Source organism: Myripristis murdjan, chromosome 1, assembly GCF_902150065.1.
Source record: "Myripristis murdjan chromosome 1, fMyrMur1.1, whole genome shotgun sequence".
Classification (NCBI taxonomy): Eukaryota; Metazoa; Chordata; class Actinopteri; order Holocentriformes; family Holocentridae; genus Myripristis; species Myripristis murdjan.
Genome location: NC_043980.1, coordinates 29224042 through 29246517, shown reverse-complemented (window position 1 = coordinate 29246517; position 22476 = coordinate 29224042). Strand labels below are relative to the sequence as shown.

At 38.9% G+C, this 22476-nt stretch overlaps 2 protein-coding genes across 2 annotated transcripts; one reads left to right on the top strand and one right to left on the bottom strand.

Moving 5' to 3' along the window:
• The first annotated feature begins 9116 nt into the window (after nucleotides 1–9116).
• LOC115362306 (GTPase IMAP family member 7-like) lies at nucleotides 9117–10846 on the top strand. The gene is made up of 2 exons (XM_030056177.1): nucleotides 9117–9216; nucleotides 9981–10846. Exons 1-2 carry the CDS (start codon nucleotides 9117–9119, stop codon nucleotides 10844–10846), a joined length of 966 nt encoding a protein of 321 aa, XP_029912037.1.
• A 2278-nt stretch (nucleotides 10847–13124) lies between these two features.
• On the bottom strand, nucleotides 13125–20616 carry LOC115362299 (uncharacterized). Its single transcript, XM_030056165.1, has 5 exons — nucleotides 20551–20616; nucleotides 16856–17717; nucleotides 16510–16514; nucleotides 14579–14650; nucleotides 13125–14431 (listed from the first exon to the last, which is right to left on the bottom strand). Exons 1-5 carry the CDS (start codon nucleotides 20564–20566, stop codon nucleotides 13500–13502), a joined length of 1887 nt encoding a protein of 628 aa, XP_029912025.1. The 5' UTR covers nucleotides 20567–20616; the 3' UTR covers nucleotides 13125–13499.
• Nucleotides 20617–22476: the final 1860 nt, after the last annotated feature.

The window sequence follows — 22476 nt, the reverse complement described above, 5'->3', positions numbered from 1 at the left end:
TATAAGGTTTGTTCGTTAATGTGGGAGACAACTCTGCGACAGTGTGTGCGAGCGAGTGAGGGAGGAAGGAAATGAGATTAATTTCTATGAACGACATCATTAGGCATGTCTCTCTGTTTATCTTTTAATTTCTGTTGTTTTTCCTTCATGTCCCTATGCTGTTTGTTTACATAATTACCTATTTTAAAGGTGTGTGTGTGTGTGTGTGTGTGTGTGTGTGTGTGTGTGTGTGTGTGTGTGTGTGTCACCACATACAGTAAAACTGTGGAGGAGAGAGTGGGAGGATGCTGAGTCAGGAATTTTCTATCTGTCTTGCATAACCTTTATTCAAATATCCACTTAGCACCTCTCTCTCTCTCTCTCTCTCTCTCTCTCTCTCTCTCTCTCTCTCTCTCTCTCTCAGTCTGTCTGTCTGCATCTCTCTTTCTTCCTGTGTGTGTGTGTGTGTGTGTGTGTGTGTGGTTGCCTTGATCTGAAACTGAGTTGGAGTCGTGACAGCCTGGGGCAGCCTACAGCCCAAACAACCACATTAACACTGGAGTTCTTCAGTCAGATAATGGTACGTGTTCACCCTCTGTTAAATCATAATATTAGTATTCAAAATGATAACTTACTCACTGACACAAACCTCTGCAGTTAACTCAATAGGTCCTCCATACACCTCAAAACCAATTTCCATGATTCTCAGAGAATTTGGTCAAAATTTTGAGAAGATGAACTATCATTCAAAGCTAAAGAAGTGGTAAGGTAAGGTAAATGAAGAGACACAAGGTTAGGGCCTACTTTCTTTTAATGACAGTAGATGATGATGATTATGATAATAAAATATTTTATTCAAAGAGCTTTTCTTAGTACTCAAAGATGTTTTACAGTAAAAAGAGATAAAAACTCATGAAATAATATAACAAAGAAAATAAGACGTATAGATTAAAACAACTATGGACTTTAACAACAATGACACAATTAAAGAGGCAAAAACATTTAATTTCCCCTAGTAAAGTTGGATGGCTCCAGAACATTTGAATCAGAATTCAACTTTATTAGTTACAACATGAAAAAAAATTGTTTGTCATCATCCAAGACAGAGCCAACGAGCATACTGTGTTTAATACAAATCAAAATATTTTTTTAAAAAGCATTGAAAAAGCATCTTAACCCACTAAAATGGCACATTTCTGGTATGACATACACTGTCATCTGGTGCTTTGGAGGCTGTGTGCAAAATCATGATTCCCCACTGACATTTTATAGCTCTATCAATACCTGCATCTTGTACCGCATCACTGAGCAGCATGGCAGCTGATAAGGTTTTTCCACACTGCTTGTTGTGTTTACCACTTATTCCAGTGTTTACAGCTTCAATTTACATAGCTCTCAATCAAGTATGTTATACTGACTCCAGGCACTAAAACATATTCACATTCAGATTAAATGAATTCCTTGACGAGGTGAGCCCTATTCTCAGAGAGGTTTAATCTGTTGTCTTGGGATGTAGCAAGTAATTGAAACTTTGAGGCAGCTATGGGCTCATTGGGTTCCCTATTATTTTCTATCAGACTAAGTTTTTAAATCTAACCTTTCTTGTTTGAAAAAAAAAATGTGCTTCAGAAGCTGGCATGCACCTGGTACATCTTTTTTAGAAAAGGTGTTAACTAAAGCCATATCCCTCCCACTCAGTTATTGCTGTTGGGCTTGTAGCTGTGGAACAGAGCTGAAGATGGAGAATCTTTCATTGGTCAAAAGCAAATGCAACATCGAGAGTGAATTTACATTTCACTTGTTATTGAAAAGGGGTTGGGATAGTAATGTTCACTGTGGTAGGCTGAAGTGGAGTGAAATGAAGTGTTCATTAAAAAAAAAATACAAATTAATATTCAGAAAAAAGGGTGTTTTATTTTCACGTTTGTCATCCAAAGACCATTTAACAACTTGACATCAAGGAACTAACGCCAGAGGAAGAGAACAGGCGCCTACTCTATCTATCCTATGTCAGTTAATGACTAAGCAGGATGTTTTTTGTTGTCAGTGAAGGTCGTTCGTCACTTTAGAGGCAGGTGTGTTTCCATGGACACCACTATTCAGTTCATAATGAAAATCATTTGCCAGTGGATAACAGACCACTCAGGCTTTACATTTAGAGACCTCAAGGTCATTACATGAGTTCTGTCACCTAAGACAGTTCTCAGTGCTTTCCCCCCTCTGCACTCAGAGCAATGCTGTTTCTCATGTACCTGTGCAGTGAAAAATGGATGAAAAAACATGATCGCTCACAGTGCCAGCCTTCACGTCAAATAAGCGATGAAAGTGCAAAGAGTCTCAAATCTTTCCCTCCATAGTAATAAAGCTGCTAATCATATTTTATGACACTCCTGCCAACCTTAGAATATTTTTTGTGCAAACAGAAAACATATGAGAGTGAGTATGCTTTTCCTGTCACTTTGCTGTTAACAGGGACCACCTGCAAAGATGTGTGCTGCGGATTCTTTATTCTCAGGCTTGATGATTAAACTTGCATCCATTAGCACCAGTGAGTCATGATGCCTGACAGCCTCAGAGTCACAGAAAAAAAACGCATGACAAGATTTGATACTACCATAGTGTCAGCATAATGCTTGAATTCATGTGGGGATCCTGTTTTGTATCTGTATTTTGTTGCTGTAAATGATTAAATCTCCTTTGACTTAAGTGTCTCTGACTGAAATTTGACTATTTACTAGTGGTGCTCTTGCTGCTTTTCCTTTACCCAGGAGAACTGACAGCTTCTCTTCAGGATGCAGTGTGGGGAATTTGGCTTTTTACTACTTATTCTTTGAAATGCAGATCTCTATTTTATTTTATTTATTTTATTCAATTTATAAAGGACAGTGTGCACTTTCATTAGCTATTCAAGGAATAAAAAGATGAGTGCACCAGATTTAGCAAGGAAGCTAATTTCCATCTGTAGTCCTTACAAATAACATTAAAACAATCAACACAGTAAAACAAACATTAAAATTATCAACACAGTAAAACAAACATTAAAACAAACAGACCTGCACCTCTACCTCACATACCAATACACACAACATAAACACTACAGGCAGGCCATACAAACATAAATAAACAACCTAACCATTCCTAATGTAAAGTGCAGTGTAAAAAATGCCAGTTAGGTAGTAGAAATTATTATTGTATACTTAAAGTGCCAATGTAGAATACTGTAAACCTATTAGCATTACGATGTAAAGTGCCATTGCAGAATATTAAAGACATGAGGTTATTGGTATCATCAAATGTGATTGCAGATATTTTAAATACCAACCATGGTAATTCAGAACTACAGATTTACAATGAGGAAATACCAACAATGGTAATAGACAAATACAAGATGGTTCTTGTAAGGTAACACATATAATAGTTAGAAAAACAAAAACAAAAACAAACAAAACAAAAAAAAAAAAAAAAAAAAAAAAACACAACCACAACCACAACCACAACAACAACAACAACAACAAAAAAAAAAAAAAAGTGAGGAGAGCTTCTTACAGTGGAGAAGAGAATGCATCTCTGTCTCCACTTCCCCTGATGAGCACAGAGCTGTTCTTCTTATATCTTTTCCCATGCCATGTTTGGCAGCCATGTTTGTTTGTGTCTTCCTGTGTCTATGGCCAGTTTGTGGTCACTGAGCCTGGATTTGGTCAGGATCAGTCTCTGTTTCCTGTCTATGATAGAGTGCATATATTCAGCCATCTTATATTCTCTGGTCATGGTTAAATAACAGGTTAGTTGACTTTGGCTTTTTGTTTCAGTTGTCCAGTGTTTTAAATACAGATCTTAGTTTTAGGTGTGTCCAGAATGTTACTGCATGTTTTGGAATATGTAAGCTAATAGCATTGAAAAAACACCCCAATTCTGTTCGGCAGATGTTATTTGGTGTTTTCCTCTGAATATTCAGTATTTTTTGACAGAATTCAGTATGGAGGACCTCTACTGGGTGTTTATCTCATGAGTCAAATTCTAATCCACTGAGTGAACATCAGATTTCACTTCCATATAGACCTGTTGGTAAAATGACAGTCTTTTTTTTTTTTTAGCCAGATTCTACTTGTAATATTAATGTTGAGTAATTCGTTTTTTTAATGCATACATTGCTCTACATGCTTTCAGTGGTTTTATTGCCATATAGAAATTACCTGATGCAGATGTGGTTTGACCAAAGTAAGTATAAGACCTTGTGCATTTAATTGGGGCGTTATTCAAAGTATACTGAAATTTGTTTTCAAGACATCTTGTTTTTTTACTGGAAGATCATGATCTGGGTTTTCTTTAAATTGACCTCTAATGCCCAATTATGGCAGAATCCTTCCGGGATGTTGTGTTGGAGACCATCTCTGGTTGTGGACAACAGAATGAGGTCGTCTGCATAGAGCAAGTAGTTGACCTCTGAGGTCCGGAGCTGCTGAATGCTCCAGCTGCTCTGCAAGGTTATTTATATACAGGTTGAATAATGTAGGACTTAAACAGCATCTTCCACATTCTTGAGTAAAATATCCTGTTCTTTAGTTGTTAATTTTCACAGCACACATTTTTGGATAGATTACTGCTGACACAGATCTCTCTGTAGTTGTTAAGGTCTAATTAATTAATTAGATTAATTAAATAGATTAATTTCCACTTTTATGGAATGGGAATATCAGTCCCTAGTTGCAAATATCAGGAAAACAGCCAGCATTCAGCACCATTTTGAACAGTTTAATGATGCCATTTTGTAGTTCAGGGGTATTGTTTTTCAACATTTCATTTTGAGACAATTTGTGCCTCAAGATTTTTTTGATTATAGACTTTTCAGTTGGTCTGTCAGCTCATTTTGCGTGATTGGGTAATCTAATGGATATTGGTTATTTTTAATGGCTGATTCAAGGTTGTCTCATTTTGTATTAATTTCTGTTTGATTTGGGCTACGCTTTCCTGGTGGGATACTTTTATAGAGGTCATTAAAGTGTTTTTTGACAGGTTAAGGTCCAATAGATTACTGGGCTGTTGTTTAATCAAATCTTGTGTCTGTCCCTCTCTCTCTCAGAGGCTGTGCACTGAGGGATGAACTCAGCCGGCATCCCGTGCTGCCATTTTCACTCCAGTGCAATGCCCCAGCTCCATTATCACACGTGCAGGGACACTGGGCTTTGTTGTAGAGTTCACCACGCACACACACACACACACACACACACACCTTATCAACAGATACTGCCTTTGTGTGTTTGCACGTGAGGAGGATTCAGAGATACTCAGTATTGTCCCTACTATTCTCTTTCTTTATCTTTTTCACTCACACGCACACTCACACACACACACCCACACACGCACACACATGCATACACACATGCAGAGAAACAGGGCACTTCAGAACGAAGAGTGCCGAAACGTGATGCTGTTTTTCTATACTCATCCTTGTCCTTCACTGGAAAAATTGCTATTCTCTGGAAGCAGTTCTCAGCAATCAGCCATTATTTGGCACGCTCCCTTTGTGTTTTTCACACCCACTACCCACACTTGTTGGCACAGGCAAATCCAAACACACAGATTAAGGGAAATCAGCTCAGAAAATTTATGCTGTTTGGAGTCTGAAGGGTCTAACAGAGTTAGTGGCTCAGTAGGACAATAAATTGATGCCGTGTCTGCCTGACACCTCCATGTTGTCATGTTAGGGCTTTCCTGCCTGCCTGGATGACTAGTTTTTAAAGGTCAGCTCTGATCTGGGATCTGTGTCTCTGGTTTATACACCTGCTGCTTGTGGCACTTATTTGTGTTCTTACTCATCACATCACATTTCCATACAATTCCAACCCTCTCCCATAATGATTCAGATTCACCCAGATTAAACCTTTAAAGACTGAACAAACACATTGTCCTTAGCAAGTAAACAGCTTTCAAAAATGTAAAAAAAAAAAAAAAAAAAAAAAGTGGTGGGGAGTGACAGCTGTGTGTTTCTGTAATAATTCTCCACTTTGAGGTGGTAACAGTTTTCAGATTCAAAAGCTGATGTTTTAATTCTGAAAAACGTTGACATTACCAGATGAATGCTATTCACTATAAATGTCAAAAACAATGATTGAAAAATTAAAAAATTAAAGGTTTTAGTGCTGATTTGCTCTTTAGAGAGCATAGAGAGCATTATCAAGACTACATCGTTTCCTGAACACCTCTGTGATGAAGAAGTAAGGGGTTGAGTGACATGTTTCGGATGGCCACAGCGAGTGCACTGAGAGATGAAGGGCTGTGTTAGTCAACAGTCCAATCAGTCCCTGTTTACAGCGTCCGGAGACACATCATGGAACGAGATATGAGATAAATATAGAGGGACGTAGGCTGACTAGCACGCAATAGGATGATAGAGAAATAAAATGATAGAGTGGGAACAAACAGGCGTGCACACACACACACACACACACACACACACACAACACATAGGGGCATTGCAAGGAATTCTAAAAATCAGTTATAGACATTGAGCAGGATGATTTTAGACCCCATTCCACCTTTATTTCTTGAATCTATGACAAACATCCTTGCCTACCCATCTATGACTCAAATACACCCCCATTACACGCTTCCTGATCAGTGAGTGGACACAGCCCTAGTAGAAATTGCTGATACTGGTAGCAATGATCAGTTGTAACGAACATGAGTAAACAGTAAACCTCTGCTTACAGTTTTTTTTTTTTTTTTTTTGATTGCTTGAACTCATTTTGCAAATGCTTTGCTCACTGTGCCAAAACTCTAAACACAAGCAAATAAGACATAACACCTGGAAATAAACCCCTCACGTTCATGGCAAATTGAAACACTGTCATCAAAACTTAAAAATCCTTTGTCAAAATGTAACTCTGATGACAAAAGGATAAACATTCCCATCATATGAACACACTTTCACATCAGCAGCAACACAATAACATACTTAACACAAAATTTTTACTTAACATACTTAACATTTTTTTTTTTTTTTTTTTTACTGCTTTTCATTTATTTCTTCAAAAAGAATTCTGCAAAGCTCAAAATAGAAATCAAGCATCTTTTTCACAGTAACAACTGTTTCCAAAATAACCATCCATCCATTGTCCAAACCGCTTATCCTCACAAGGGTCGCAGGGGGTTGCTGGAGCCTATCCCAGCGCTCATTGGGTGTCCAAAATAACCAAAAAATAAAAATAAATAAGAAAGGTGTCAACTCAAAAACTGTATACAGTATACAGTATACTATACTTTACAGTACAGTACAGTTTTTTTTCAATCACTTTTTTGAGTATAATGAAACTGGGATCCACTTTGTCGTCATCTTCACCTACAAACCACAGCAGAAGTTTTCTTTTGCAAATGGGTTCATACCTTTTCATTGGATTCATACATGTTTCATGCTCTTTTGCACAACACTTCTCATATGAGTCATTTACATGGCCCTCACTCCATTGACATTAGGCCTCATTAGCCTATGTATTTACTGTTTTGAAACCATGGTTTCTGAGTTGCCATACATAAATACAGGTTTTTTTTTTGTTGTTGTTGTTTTGATTGCTTGAACTCATTTTGCAAATGCTTCGCTCACTGTGCCAAAACTCTAAACACAATGTAAATAAGACACAACACCTGGAAATAAACCATTCATATTCATGGCAAACTGAAACACTGTCATCAAAACTTAAAAATCCTTTGTTAAAATGTAACTCTGATGACAAAAGGATACACATTTCCATCATGTGAACACACTTTCAGATCAGCAGCAACACAATACAGTTTTTTGAAACTGCTAAAACACAAAACCCAATTCTCTAAACCAAATGGCCAGTTCTCTAAACACATTTAATAAAACTAGCCCCCATTTGCCAAAACCATAAACACATTTCACATGAAGACACAATTCACAAAACGCAATCCTCCTTTTCTCATAAATCTAAACACATTTTGTCTTGCTAAAACACAAGTTGCAAAAAACTCTGCTCAAATTCTCAATTCAAAGCTCATGTGATGCAAAATGCTTGCCACAGTCAGCAAAACACAATGAACACACCTGGCTTCATTCATTAAACATAACAACTCAAAATTGAAGACACTTGTTGCAAATGATGTGACCACACCTATAAAAGCCAGTTCAGAGTGCACAGTTTGCTGAAGGTTCCAAACGTACACCACAATGGACAGAGGCAGAGGCAGAGGAAGAAGAGTTCGACCATGTCATTGTCCATGGCATGACAAAGGCTGGCGCAGGACTAAGAGACATTTGGTTTAGAGAATTGGGTTTTGTGTTTTAGCAATTTCAAAAAACTGTAAATAAGTGCTTTCATGTGTGTGTCTCAGGTTTTCTAATTACATGATGTGTTGTATATTTTGAACATAAGTCTTTTCCCAATGGTAACCACATGTGTCTAGTGTTAAGGTGGAAGTGTGGTGCAGAATTGCAAACACAGTTCAAAGCAGCACATGTGTCTAAGGTATGGCCACGCTGTGTTTAAGCTTTAGTTACAGTGAGTTAAATTTTTGTCACATTGGTTTAAGCATATGTTCTTAGTGTGTAAGCAATCGAAAAAACTGTAAAAACTGTCTGGGGAACACACACACACACACACACACACACACGCGCGCACGCACGCACGCACGCACGCACGCACGCACACACGCACACACACACACACACACCCCTACACCTTTATGCCATCCCTCTTGACATCAGTATGGCTTTTCTGGTTTGGCCACCTCTTGTTCCTGGATATATTTGCCTTCCTATTGTTTTCAGCTGACTCATATGCACATATGACTAGTTTCAAGGAAAGTGAAACTGACCTCAAAGCCAAGCCTTTTTCTTTGACAGCATAAACAGGAGGCAGTCAGACGCTTAGTTACTTTGAAGGGCTTCCTCTCTTCTGCCTACAAGGAATCAGCAGGTTTGTAAAGAATTACATTTTTGTAAGATGAATGCAGAGTACACTTTGCCTACAATAAAGACCTACTGTGTCTTTTCATTATGATGATAAAGCTCATATGCTAACCAGCATCTGTTTTGATCTGATGATATCAACATGACAACCTATCTGTATTATCCTGATTGTTGTGTTTTTTAGATTTCGAGAGAGACTACAACTATAGCGATGTCCCAGGGAAGAAGTTGGATCCCAGGTTGCACCCTGCTTGCACTGATCACACTGTGTGCTCTAATCCTCACTGCTCAGTGTCAGAGCCAGCACAAAGGTAAAGCTGAACACACTTACATGACGTTCAGCATTCAATATGATAATACAATGTTTTAAAATCACTTTAGCTACAAGTTTATTTCCAAAATGCAGTGTCATGACTGATGTTGAGTATGTTAGTAGTTAAGTGCACACGTCAGTGTCTGCCAATGCATTTTCAACTGTTTTAATTTTTTCATCTCACAAGTGATGTCATCTAAAGCACCATCAAGTTAAGAAGTTGAATTTGTCTAGAATTAGAAGTTATTGCTATTTTATGTGCATCTATCTATCTATCTATCTATCTATCTATCTATTGATAGATAGATAGATAGATAGATATAAAACTGTGAGCAATAAATTTTATTAAATTTCAAATATGTCATTTTCACTCACATGCAAGCTCACATACATGTGCATGCTCTCGCACATGCACACACAGACACATACAAATGCACACATGCATACAGACATTTACTTACTACTACTAGGTCACTCTGGGGGACATTTCATAGATTTGAAGTCATTTCCTGGAGATTTACCCCAACCTCAACCATCACTACGTGCCTAACCCTAATCCTTCAGCTAATCACTGACCCAAAAAAGCAGCTTTTTCCAAATGGGGACACGACTTCTGTCCCCAGTTGCACAAGCCGTTCCCAATCAGCAGGTTTAAAGACCAGTGTGTTTCCCCAAAGGTAGTCAAAAACAGACCCACACAAATATGCACACTACTGAATATTTTAAGTGACGCTAATACAGTCATTCTTTAATGATCCACAGAATCAAAGCATCTGAAAGATCTGAGACTTATTCTGGTTGGAAAAACTGGATCTGGGAAGAGTGCGACTGGAAACACCATCCTGGGGAGTAGAAATGTCTTTAAAGAGGGGATGTCACCTGAGTCTGTGACAACACGTTGTCAGAAAGAACAAGTTACAAATGCTGGAAGAGAGATTGTTGTTATTGACACCCCAGGGCTGTTTGACACACAAAAGACAAAGAGGGATGTGAAAGGCAAAATAGAGGAGTGCATTTATCAATCTGTTCCTGGACCCCATGCATTTCTGCTGGTGATCAGTCTGAAGGCGAGACACACAGAGGAGGAGAGGAAGGCTGTGGAGTGGATCCAGAATAATTTTGGGTCAGGTGCCTCCTCGTACACCATGGTCCTGTTTACACATGCAGACCTGCTAATGGATAAAACTGTGGAGGACTATATGAGAGAGAGCCTCAGTTTACGCGAACTGGTCAGGTCTTGTGGAGGAAGATACCATTCACTCATCAATGGCGAGGGAGCCAGCCATAGCCAGGTCCAAGAACTTCTAGAGAAGATAGAGAAGATGGTGGACTTCAATGGAGGAAGACACTACACCAGTGAGATGTACCTGCAAGCCCAGAAGGAGATAACAAGGAAGGCGGAGGAGGAAAAGCAAAAAAGGAGGGAGGAGGAGGAAAGGATCAGAGCAGAGGAGGAAAAAATTGCTTGGTGTAAAAAGATATATCTTGCTAGCATGGCAGCAGTTGGTGGAGGAGCACTTTTTTCCTCACCCGTTCTCATTGGTGTTGGCGCATTGCTTGCAGCCACTGGAGGCTATGAATGCACTAAAGAAATGTTTGACAATTTTTGGAAAGATACTAAACAGTAGAGTTATTCTGGTACAGTAATTTCTTGTAAGCAAAGATCACTCCATTTCACTCTTCATTTCCACTTTCATTTTCATTTCCGTTTTGTCTCCAAATATATATTAGAGAGTTGTAAACCACTGTTTCTTCATTTGGAAGAACAATCTCCGCTATAAGACCTGTCTCTTTTGGTTGTTTGTAATTGGTGCTTTATAATATATTGTATCCTCAGTATGTCTCTTGTATCAGTTTGTGTGTAAACTGGAGGGTTTGGGTGAAATAAATTCTTGAATCAAGTGAGACGTTCAGTGTTTTCATTATCACATTCATGTTCTAACAGTCTGCTTAGTTTTTCTATCTGATTGTGCACTGATCAGACTGAGATGGTTCTCCCTGTAGCTCAGCACAGTGTGAGAATGTGGTGATATATTTCATAATTATTTATATGCAAATATTAAGTTGGTTTGATGCTTTGAAAACACAATTGCATTGAGTAGGAAAATACTTGACTTACCTGATTTAACATGACTTCCAGTATAAACCATACCCAGTACCTGGTCTTCTATTCAGATAAACACACAGACAAATTACTTGGTTGAACAGATACAGATAGAGAAAATAACATCTCTGCACACCTACTTTGTATAGGCACTTGTTCACATTATAGAGACACTTGTTTATTTTCTCTTACCTTTTCTTACTTTATTTATTTTGATTGATATGCATCACATCACCAAGCCAAATTCCTTGTATGGGCAAACTTCAGCCTTGTTCAGACTGCAAGCAAATGGGCTCTGTTTCCCAAATCAGATCATTAAGAAAGACTGTCTGCACTGTTATTGCAAATGATCACATCAGATTTGTGTCTCCAGACATCACCAGACATTCTTGTGGTAGCAGCATAGGTGTCAGTAACTACATACATTGTTGATGCAATTTTCTAATGCGGAAAAGGGGAAACATACAGGAAGCATACAGCCTTCTCCCAAAGTGTCACCAGACAATTTATTTCAGCATCTGTCCACAGTCTGTTATTCTCTGTGTTGTCCTCCATACCACTCTGCTAGTAGCAGCATGGATTCTGCCCGGCTGCTCTGATGCACTTCCCTCACAGCCAGAAGAATCACATTTCAATCACATTTTTGTTGTCCAGACTTTGTTATAATCAGTCTGGATACAAAAATGGATTTGGGCTGGCTGTCTGCACATGACCTTACTTGGCTATGAATCTGATTGTGATTTGATTCTGATCCTTTATGCCATCCCTGCTGTTACCAGTAGATGGCAGTCTCTCCTCTTGCTAATCCAGCTGACAATTTGTTGGGATACCTTTGCTGATTTTGCACCAGTCAGATTTCTCCCATTGGGATATGTTCCTGCTGATTGGGGCAAACGGTTCCATCAGTTGTAAAACTGAGGTCAGAGAGCTCACAGTCAGGATATGAAAGTGGAGTCAGTTATTTAACATCCAACAACATTGGTCTGGAACAAAGATGAAGGTTGATATAATTATTTGTAGAAAAGAAATTACAATTTTTAAATCAGTCTGCAGTAAATTTGACTTTTCACTATTCACTATTGATTCATGCCTGAGATTTATTACATGGGTTTTTTAAAGACAAAGAAATAAAGATTTTTCGTAACCTTTGTTGTGTATAATTATTTATCTCATGAAATGGGTGAACTCATACAATTTTTTTTCCCCCTGAAGGGAGTAATCCAAATTCACTTGTTTCCTTTCCAACCAAAACTATGCCTGCCACTTGGTGAGAATTAAAATGTGCTTACGGTGTTTTCTCTATAATAATTAGTCCTCTGTTGGTAGAGACCTGTAAATAGGACAACTTTTTCTTTTTCCATGTGCGTCTGACATAGCCTGCAGTTTATTATGGAATGTACTTTTAAAGGCCCCTACTTGTGCCATAAAAAAAATGTGCTGGCAGTGGCATTTTGGCAGGATAGTGAGTAGCTACTCTTTTTAGAAGTTTACGTCATTCAAATGTGATCCCTTGGCAGATGTTTGCTATTGTCTCTCGTTTCCTTGAAGGAAGTGAGTTTGTAACACACAGAGAGGGAAACAGCATAGTCACGGTTTAAGAACCTGAAACACTGGAAACACAAATTCATCCGTGTGCATGTGCTTCTTGGTCATTTTATTGTATAATTTAGCCTGTGCAGAAATGTATTCACAAAATGCACAAGATGTATATATATAAAAAACAAACAAAAAAAACATTATGTTCTCACATTATTAAAACTTACATTTGTTTGTTAATAACAAAATGTCAGTTCATGTACGAGTCAAGATCTGCGCCTCATGTTTAAAGCAGTGTATGGCAAAGTTGTGAAAAATTGAAACCATAAAACAGTAGACAACTGAAATAAAGTTTTATATTTCATACTGTTTGTACGTCTGCAACTCCGATTTTAGTGGATATAGTCGACTGAGTTTATGTCTTGTACTTGTGTTTTGCATTGTTGACACTGTATAATTTAGGAACAGGATGCAGAAATAATTCTTTCATGAGTTTCATCAGTGACAGTACTAGGTGTGTTATGTGGAATATGGCCAGAATCAGTGGTGCACAGGACCAATAACAACCATAAACATGCCAATACTGATGCATGTCACTGTGGATCCATTATACTATACTATGAGTGCCAGTCTGCTCTAAGTTATACTGGATTATTTGCTCTGCGTCTGCAATTTACTCCTTTCCATATGCCCAGGGCAGCAATGCCACAAAGCACTCCTAGTATGAGTGCTGGAGCTCCTAGACACAGGGCCACTGTCTGGTTTGCTCCTACTGCTATAACCATGCCAACCAACACCAGCACAATAGCAGCAGCTGATGCCGCACGTATATTCTTTTTTCTAACATTTTTCTCCTTTGCTCTCTCTTTCTCTTTCTTTTCTCTCTCTGCATCCCACATTTTCCTCTCCTCCTCTTTCTTCTTCTCCTCCTCCTGTGTCTTCCGCTCCTCCTCCTCTCTGAGCTTTCTCTGAGCTTTTTCATACATCTCGTTTGTGTAGTGCTTTCCCCCGTTATCATGTACCATTTCCTTGATCATTGTGATCAGATCTTTGACCTGAACCCGGTCATCTGCGTCGTTGTTGTTGAAGGCGTGGTATCTGCGTCCAAATGTGATTGAGAGTCTCCGCAGCTCCTTGCACTCCTTCAGAGCATTGTCGGCTTTTGCCTGATCTTTACACGTAAACAGCATGATGGTGTACATGGAGGCATCGTCTCCAAAGTTATCCTGGATCCACTTGACGGCGTTTCTCTCCTCTTCAGTGAACCTCACTCCAAGCCTGATCACCAACAGAAAGGCATGAGGGCCGGGGACTGACATTTTGACACACTCTTCTATCTTTGTCTTTAATTCCTCCTCTGTAACAATGGTGTCAAACAGCCCTGGCGTGTCGATGACGTGGACCATGGTCCCGTCCACTTCTCCACTCTGCCTCTCGCAGTGTTTTGTCACAGAAACAGGGCTTGGGTCCTCTTTGAAGGCTGCCCTCCCCAGGATGGTGTTTCCTGTTGCACTCTTCCCTGATCCAGTCTTGCCCACCAGGACTATCCTCAGCCCCCCAGACAAATCCAGAGCTGAAAATGCAGACACAAAATGAACATAGAGCATAGCAAGGAAGAAAATGATTCCTTGCCATAATAGTCTGCAATGAGATGAAAAATATCTCTATTCATTCATGACTAATTTAGAAGCATCTAGAACAATCCAATGAATGAACATACCGTCATGGCCAGACAGACCACACCCATCAGACCGGGGAAGGGTTCTCTGTTTTTTCTCTCTCAGAGGCACAGCTGCGATGTGAAATTATAGCAAACAGATGAAAATAGACAAGATATGACAAAATACTGCCTACATTTTGCCCTCATTTTATACTCATGCTCTAAAGTAGTCCACAAACAGAACGCATTATCACTTCACACAGTACTAATACACTGTAGGATCAATGCTGCCTTATTTTTAACATCAAAACAAATAATATTACCTTCAGACATGATGTTGGATCCCTCTTTTCCAAAGCCAAGATGGCCTCAACCGCCTTGTTTCAGCTCTGGATTGTGAACTGAACTTGGTTCTAGCCACACATCGGCTCTCTGGGAAACTTCTGGAAGCCCCCTTTTGACCTATGGAGAAGGGGCTTCCTATTTCCTTGTATTGTCTTCAATTTACATTTGAAAATGCACATCCCTGTGCTGGATGTCAACAACACTATGAATATGCTAAGTGCCTGCATGAACATGGATTGTATGCTGTGTACAGTTTAAACAACGTTAAATACAACATTTAAGCTCTTTAACTGATAGACATTAGATTCTCTGAGCATAATCACACAATGACTTTTAGTTGTTTACAAGGGAGGAAAGAGCCAAACCTCTAGGCTGCATCACATCCTCCTATTGTTGAATGACCGTCCACAAAACCAGTTCATTCTGACCTGTTTGCTAAGATTAGCCTGAGTCCAGCTGATCGGTTAAGTTTCCGTCCCATCCACTAAATATCTCAAATAGTTTCAGAAAAGGGAAAATGGAATAGCAAACCACCTTTCTCTAAATGAATATTCAGACCATTTGATTGGTTTAACGCTATAACAGATTTACTTTTTTTAAACTTTGTTTTTTTTTTTTGTTTTTTTTTTACTTTTTACTTTTTTTGTGCAACTTTGTCCCAACCTGAAATTTACATTAATGCCGGCCTTCACTCTGTATGTTTTCTCTGATTTCCCAAATCAACATGATGTCTTCATTATGTTTGCCCACAAACTACTTTAAATTAAGTTTTCTGTACTCGGTGACCACCACAGTTGTTTTAAGCAAGTGCAATTAATTAATTTTGTTGTATTAAGTCATTTTAAACATCATTTTAAAATAGTGTTAAGAAGGTTACTTTTGAAATGTAATGGTTTACAGATTAATTATTACCCTATTAAAAATGTAATAAGTAATGTAACCAATTTAATTATTTCATCAATGTAACTTATTTCATTTATTACTTTTTGATTACTTTTCTGACAAATGTTTTAAACTGGTCAGTAAAGCTGAAAGTCCTAAAAACATGAGTTTAAACAAGGCAATGCAAAACACAACAGAACACAACACTGATTACTGTCAAATTTTTATCAAAAGTTCTTCAATATAACTTGAATTAAGATTTGAATGTTTTGATTTTTAAGCACAAGTACCAAAACAAAACACAAGTATGTAGATCACAAAGAGCACAGTGTCTTCTCATGGTCAGCTGGGCGTAGGCATGGCAGACTGGTTGATTAGAGCAAGGTGCACTGATTTTGAAATTCAAACAGAACCAATAAAAATGCACAAAGTGTGAAATGAACCCCAAATGAATTCCATTCATTTGTCTAAACATAGAGACAGCTCCTTGTATCCTGCCCTCGATGCTGTTGCACTCAAATTTGTCCCAACTGCTTTGCTGACCCATATTGTCTGGAAATATGTCAAAAGAAGACATTCCTGCACGGAGAAAACTTGCAAAGTATCAGAAGGAATATCATATTCTATATGTATGCTTTTTTACCAAAGACAATATGTTTAGATTTAACCCCTATGTAATCACCAACATTTTTTCCCCTCAGTAATTGTAACTAATTACAATTACATTCATTCTGTAATTTATTTACATGTAACTAGTTATTCACCAACACTGACATAGGGGACCGTAGGTCGTGTTAACTGTGTTGTCATGGTAACCAAAGGGATCTACTTCAAGTTTTACTTGAATTTTTACATGGTAGCTTTTTCCCCATTGACTCCGGGTATAATGCTAATGTCATTGTTTGTTTGGTACCATGAGTACAAAGATAACAGTACAGCTATATAGAGCATCAGTATCTATGAAGTTAGTCATTCCAGGATAACATTATATATAACAGTATATCACTAAAAGCAGACAAAATATGACTATTTTGTAGTCAAGTGATGTCATAAAGGCACTGGCTTAAAAAGACGTGTCTACATTTGGATCCAAAGATGGACCGACATCACTGACTGTCCTGGTTGTCTTTTTTAGGTTTCATCCACTTCCCAAGGACTTTAGAAATCCCTGCGCCAGCGGCCATGACAGCAGAGCCTGCTCTGGCTGTAAATGCTAGTTCCTCTGCCACCACGGCAAGGACACGAAGAGGAGGGTTAGCAACAGCCATGGTAAATACTGATGCCGTTATTAGACCATTACTGAGAGAGTTCATGTTATCTCCCCACTTCGACCACTTCTCATTTTCTTTCATCTTTCTCTGGGCCTCTTCATATATGTCACTGGTATAGTGACCTCCATTTGATTTCACTATCTCCTCTATCTTTTCAAAGAGATCAGACACCTGAGTGCGATTATCTATGCGGGTGTTGTCAAACACAAAGTAGCCTGCACAGCCACTGACAACCTCCTTGAGCTCGGGGCACTGGTCAAGACAGGTGTCGACTGTCTTCTCCTTGAGCTTGTCTCCCCCGGTGAAAAGTACCAGAATATACCTGGAAGCTTCTCCACCAAAGCTGTCCTTGATCCACTTCACAGCATTCTCCTCCTCCTTTGTGAACCTTGCCATCAGGCTAATCACCAGCAGGAACACATGGGGTCCTGGGAGCGACAGGCTGATACATCTGTCTATTTCACTTTTCAGCTGGGCCTCCATCATCTTTGTGTCAAAGGCCCCAGGAGTGTCAATGACAGTGACGCTTCTTTCATCAAAGTGGCTTTTCTCTTTGGCACAGCAAATTGTCACAGATGATGGAGAGAGCTCCTCCGTGTGAAAGACTTTTCGTCCCAGGATGGTGTTACCTGTGGCACTCTTCCCTGATCCCGTCTTCCCCACTATAACAATCCTCATGTCAGTAACAACTGGAGAAGAGTCTGTCGGTGGAAACAGGGAAGCAAACCAGTTATTTTAACAAATTCCAACATTAATATTCACAAGTGGTGGACAGTAATGAAGTACAGTCATTTACTGCAGTACTGTAATTAAGTACATTTTTTGAGTATCTGTATTTTACTTGAGTTTGGTTTTTTTTTTTTGGTTTTTTTTGGAAAGTCTGGAAGCTTTGATGTCAGCTGTTTTTTTTTTCTTTGCAATTGGTTGCACACTGTGTTCCTCACAGCTGAAAAAACAATCACAGTACACGCTCTCAACAGGGTTTGATGTAAAAGTATAGCTACATCATCCACTGTGAGACAAGTGAAAGCAAAACATCCACTTTCAAAGTAGAACGCATCTGTTCCATTTTGTTAAAGTACAAACGACTAATCTGGCACTGGTCAGTACATTTCTGTAGCAGAGTGATTCTACAACGAAGTCGGTGCATTCATCAGGTGGTCTTAAAGAGTTATGAGTTTCTGTAGATGCATTATGAAAACAACACAGCAATGTGTTGAAAATAAAAAGAAAATGTACTTTTGAATACCTGAATATTTTTTTAAAATTAAGTACCACAGAACCTTAAACTCAAGTAAAAATTTGGCTGAGCAACTTTCACTTGTTTGTGAAGTGACCAAGAGTATCCAACTTTGACTCAAGTTGTGTACTTTGTCCACCACTGATCTTCACACACAGAGGAATGTAACATGAGACCTTGGTGTGTAATGTCAGAGAAATGCCTTCTCATACATTGTCTACAAGTGCAGGCACTTACTTTCAACAATATCCATCCTGTTGTAAAAAAGTTTGAGGAAAAGGGTTGATCAACCACAGAATCAACAGGTGATTTTCTTCACTTTCTAATTCAGTCGTAAGCGGCTGACAACATGCACTTGCCCATTTTTTCTCTCCCTCTTGGATAAAAACCAACAGTCCCAGTAAAAAAAAAAAAAAAAAAAAAAAAAAAAGTTACAAAACAAGCAGGGAAAAGAAGAAAAGAAAAGAGAAAACATTTGCATGGTAGTTGAGACAGACTTGAACACACTTTTTAAATACTGAGGCTGAGACTTGTCACATGCTAGAACAGCTGACAGAGCGATCTCAGCTTCGGCATACTTAGGGAGAGATGTTGCATAACAGAAACATACAGAGTCAACAAAATTACTAGTATGTATGTAAATGGTAGAGCCATGTTTTGCACCCCAAAGGCAGCAAATGAAAATGAATTAAAATTTAAGAAATTGTGAAGTATGCTGGAGATAAATTACAGTATATGATGTCATATGAGGATTATGATGAAGCAACAGTTACAAAGAAACACTGAACCCCATCCTGTGCCCTGGCTGTTTTTTCACCAGGTTCCAGTTACTTTTCAAGGAACACTCCAAGGAGACAAGATGTTCAATACATTTTTGCCTCATCCACCGCAGTCAATGTGTAACACCTCTAAATACATAATAAGCATCTTTTTTTTTTGGGGGGGGGGGGGGGGTTAATTTGACCCCAGGTTGTTTCAGCTGTATAAAACATATACAAAATATCAACATTTTACACACACTGGATGACACTGAGGAACTACAATATGACATTTATTATAGTCAAAAAACTTTCCTCTGCTTTCGGGCCCCCACCACTCCTGTTGTAGTGCCACAACCGTGTGACACTGGGAAGGAAAAACATGATTCCCACAACAACTTTGATGTATAAGGGGGTGGGATTATGTTTTATTAAAGGGCTATTTAGGTAGTCAACAAGACACATCAAGTACCTGACACATAAACTTGGTTTACATTTCTTGAGTCAAATTGACCCCAACTGATGTCAGTAAATCTGAAGGTAACAGGAGGGTGACTAGTTAGAAGCGGACTGTTTCTGTGATATTAGACTATGATTAGATTAAGTTTTGACTGAAATGTGTAATGTGACATTTGTACAGGTCATATCATTATCACTCATATTTGAATGACATCTGACGGACACTACAGCCTGCCTTGCAACTGCAGGGCTAGTCAGTATAGTCAATACCAGCTCAGTATTCAGAGTTTTTAATATCTCCCACTGAGAAAAACAATTTGGCTACATTTTCATATTATTTCCTCTACAGATGAGCGTTAATATGATGTCACATGTTGGGGGAGGGGCCATAGTCACTGGTTACCAGTCTGCCTTCTGCAGAAATGAAACTTATCCCTGCAAGGGGAGTGCAGCACTGTGGGCCAAACAGTGATTAAAACTGGGTGACCATGGATAAAAAGATGATTCGGACAGGAAGTTAAATAATCTAGTTTGTAGCCTACAAAACAATAGGTCGATAAACAAGGCACAAAAGCAGTTTTACCAATAAATACGTTTCTCAAGCAAACTGGCCGAGAGGATTCACGTTAACAATATTTTTTTTTTTCATCCTGCGTGGAGGTCTGTGCCTCACACAAAGCTGTTTGACAGATGAAGATACCATAACACGCTGTATTAAATTTTAATGTTCAGTGTCACTTCTTTTCCTACTAGAAAAATCTACAATAGCTGACGGCGGTATTAACTAGCGGTGAGCTGAGAGCATTTTAGTCATTAAAAAAAAGAAAGAAAAAGAAAAAAAAAGCACTTTAGGAGCTATTTCCTGAGGAATTATTAGACTCTTTGTCAGCAAGTGTGGTGGTGTAGGCTAAAAGGGTTAACTCGTTTCAGTGCTCCAGACATGCATTTTCACGTTTAATTTGATTTAAAATGTACGTTTAAAAAACTTCTATAGTGAGAAAACTGTTTTCATATACGCATGCTATATTTGTATCCGGTGAACAGCCTGTAAAAAAATAGTCCCAACAATATACTTACTCGTGTTCAGAGCCATCTCAAACGAGTCTACTGGTTTGACTAACCAGGTTATCTGAGAGGAAGAACAAAAAATACTATGGACTGAAAGAGGTGATACAATAGCAACGGGGAGGACTGCGCCTCAGTTTTATATTAGGCTGTTTAACCAATCAGATCGCTGAGAAATTCTGCGAGGTAGTGGCCGCGCCGCTGCCACAATTTAGAGAGAAATTAAGAGAGTTTCAACATGGAGATTAATCACCTAAACTTCTTGGTCACACGGCAATGTTATCTATCGCATTAAAATAAAAGTCATTCATGTTCACATTCATCGCTCCCTATTAAAATTTCTCATCGGGGCAGGAAGTAATCCAAACATCGCCTTCTCCCTCCCACTTTCTCTCCCCGCTCTTTCCAAGAAACCGAAACTCAGGTGGAGGATTTGAGTGCCCTGGATTGCTGTTTGTAATATTTACTGGCCTATGTAACTATTTTTTCTCCTTTTAAGCAAATTTGCACTGAGAATACAATACAAACAACAGTAAATGATGTTAGTAAAGACTCAAAAATGTTGTTGGCTACCTCAGTGTACACAGAATACAATCCCTATGAAATATGACAACAAACCAAATAAAATGCTCATTCTTTTTTGTCACGCACTACCTCTCTCTCTCTCTCTCTCTCTCTCTCTCTCTCTCTCTCTCTCTCTCTCTCTCTCTCTCTTTCACACACACACACACACACACACACACACACACACACACACACACAAACACACACACACACACACACACACACACACACACACACACACATACACACACACAGTCATGCACACACAGTCACTTGCTCACACAAACACACATCACACACATCAAAAAACAAACCCTCTCCTCTGTAAAACTGATTTAATTTGCATGACTATTTATTTTTTAGAACATGTGTGTGAGTTCATAGGCTAATACCATGTTAGTGTTATGTAGTACAATATTACATAGAAATTTGCACACACACACACACACATACAGTGAGAGAGAGTGTGCAAGAGAGAGACAGAGAGAGATCACAGTTGATCACGTCTTGTTGGGATGTAACAATTTTCTGTAACAATGTGTCCTTGTGCTGTCTTTTTATTGCATAATTATTTGTGTGTGTGTGTGTGTGTGTGTGTGTGTGTGTGTGTTTAGCATGCAGCTTTGCACATTGCTGCCCTCCTACACCTCTGTGTATGAGTTCCAGCGAGCCTGGCTGGTCAGTCAGGGTGGCAGCGGGACACAGAGAGGACTGTCACATCACGGCTTGTGGACAACTGATCATCTGGTTACTGCTAAGAAGTAAGTTTAAAGGGTTTGATTCTTGTTGGATCTATTCGAGGCCTGCATACAACAATGAATAGAGACTCTGAACCATGAATGATGGGCTCAGGTAGACAAGGGATCCAAGGTTGTTTCTCTCTCCTTCTGTTCTTAGTGTAGTGCCGTATTTAGTGTTGCACTTTTTTTGCACAAACGAGGCCTCTGATTACTTCAAGTGTAATACCAAGAATTAAGATCCATAAGTAGTTTGTGTGTAAATGAGTGAATGCATAATGTTCATGCACACCTAAAATGTGTTATTATGAAGTAATTTGTATCATCTTTACAGCACATTTCCACTCATCAACCAAGAGAAGATGCTAAGAAGAGGACGAGGACTCAGCTAAGAAATACTCACACTACCACTGGACATTGCACTAAGTAGTGAATGACTGACGACATATGTGTGGATGAGTCGTGCCTTTATTGTAGTTAAAAAGTTTTTTTCACTCCATAATTTCACAGTCAGAAGTCAGCTTGCTGTGACTTGTTGGTGAAAAAGACACGAAAAGTTTTGGACCATCTTTCCTATTTTTCCAAAGGACGTCCCCAGACTTTCAGATCAGGAGGTTTCCCAGTTTCATCTGCGACC

Bases quoted from the DNA above. Each gene is read 5' to 3' on its own strand.
- LOC115362306 (XM_030056177.1), top strand. From the start codon at position 9,117: ATGTCCCAGGGAAGAAGTTGGATCCCAGGTTGCACCCTGCTTGCACTG. The intron at 9,217-9,980 runs GTAAAGCTGAAC...AATGATCCACAG, and splicing joins GTGTCAGAGCCAGCACAAAG to AATCAAAGCATCTGAAAGAT.
- LOC115362299 (XM_030056165.1), bottom strand. The intron at 14,432-14,578 runs GTATGTTCATTC...CTGCATTTTCAG, and splicing joins TGGTCTGTCTGGCCATGACG to CTCTGGATTTGTCTGGGGGG.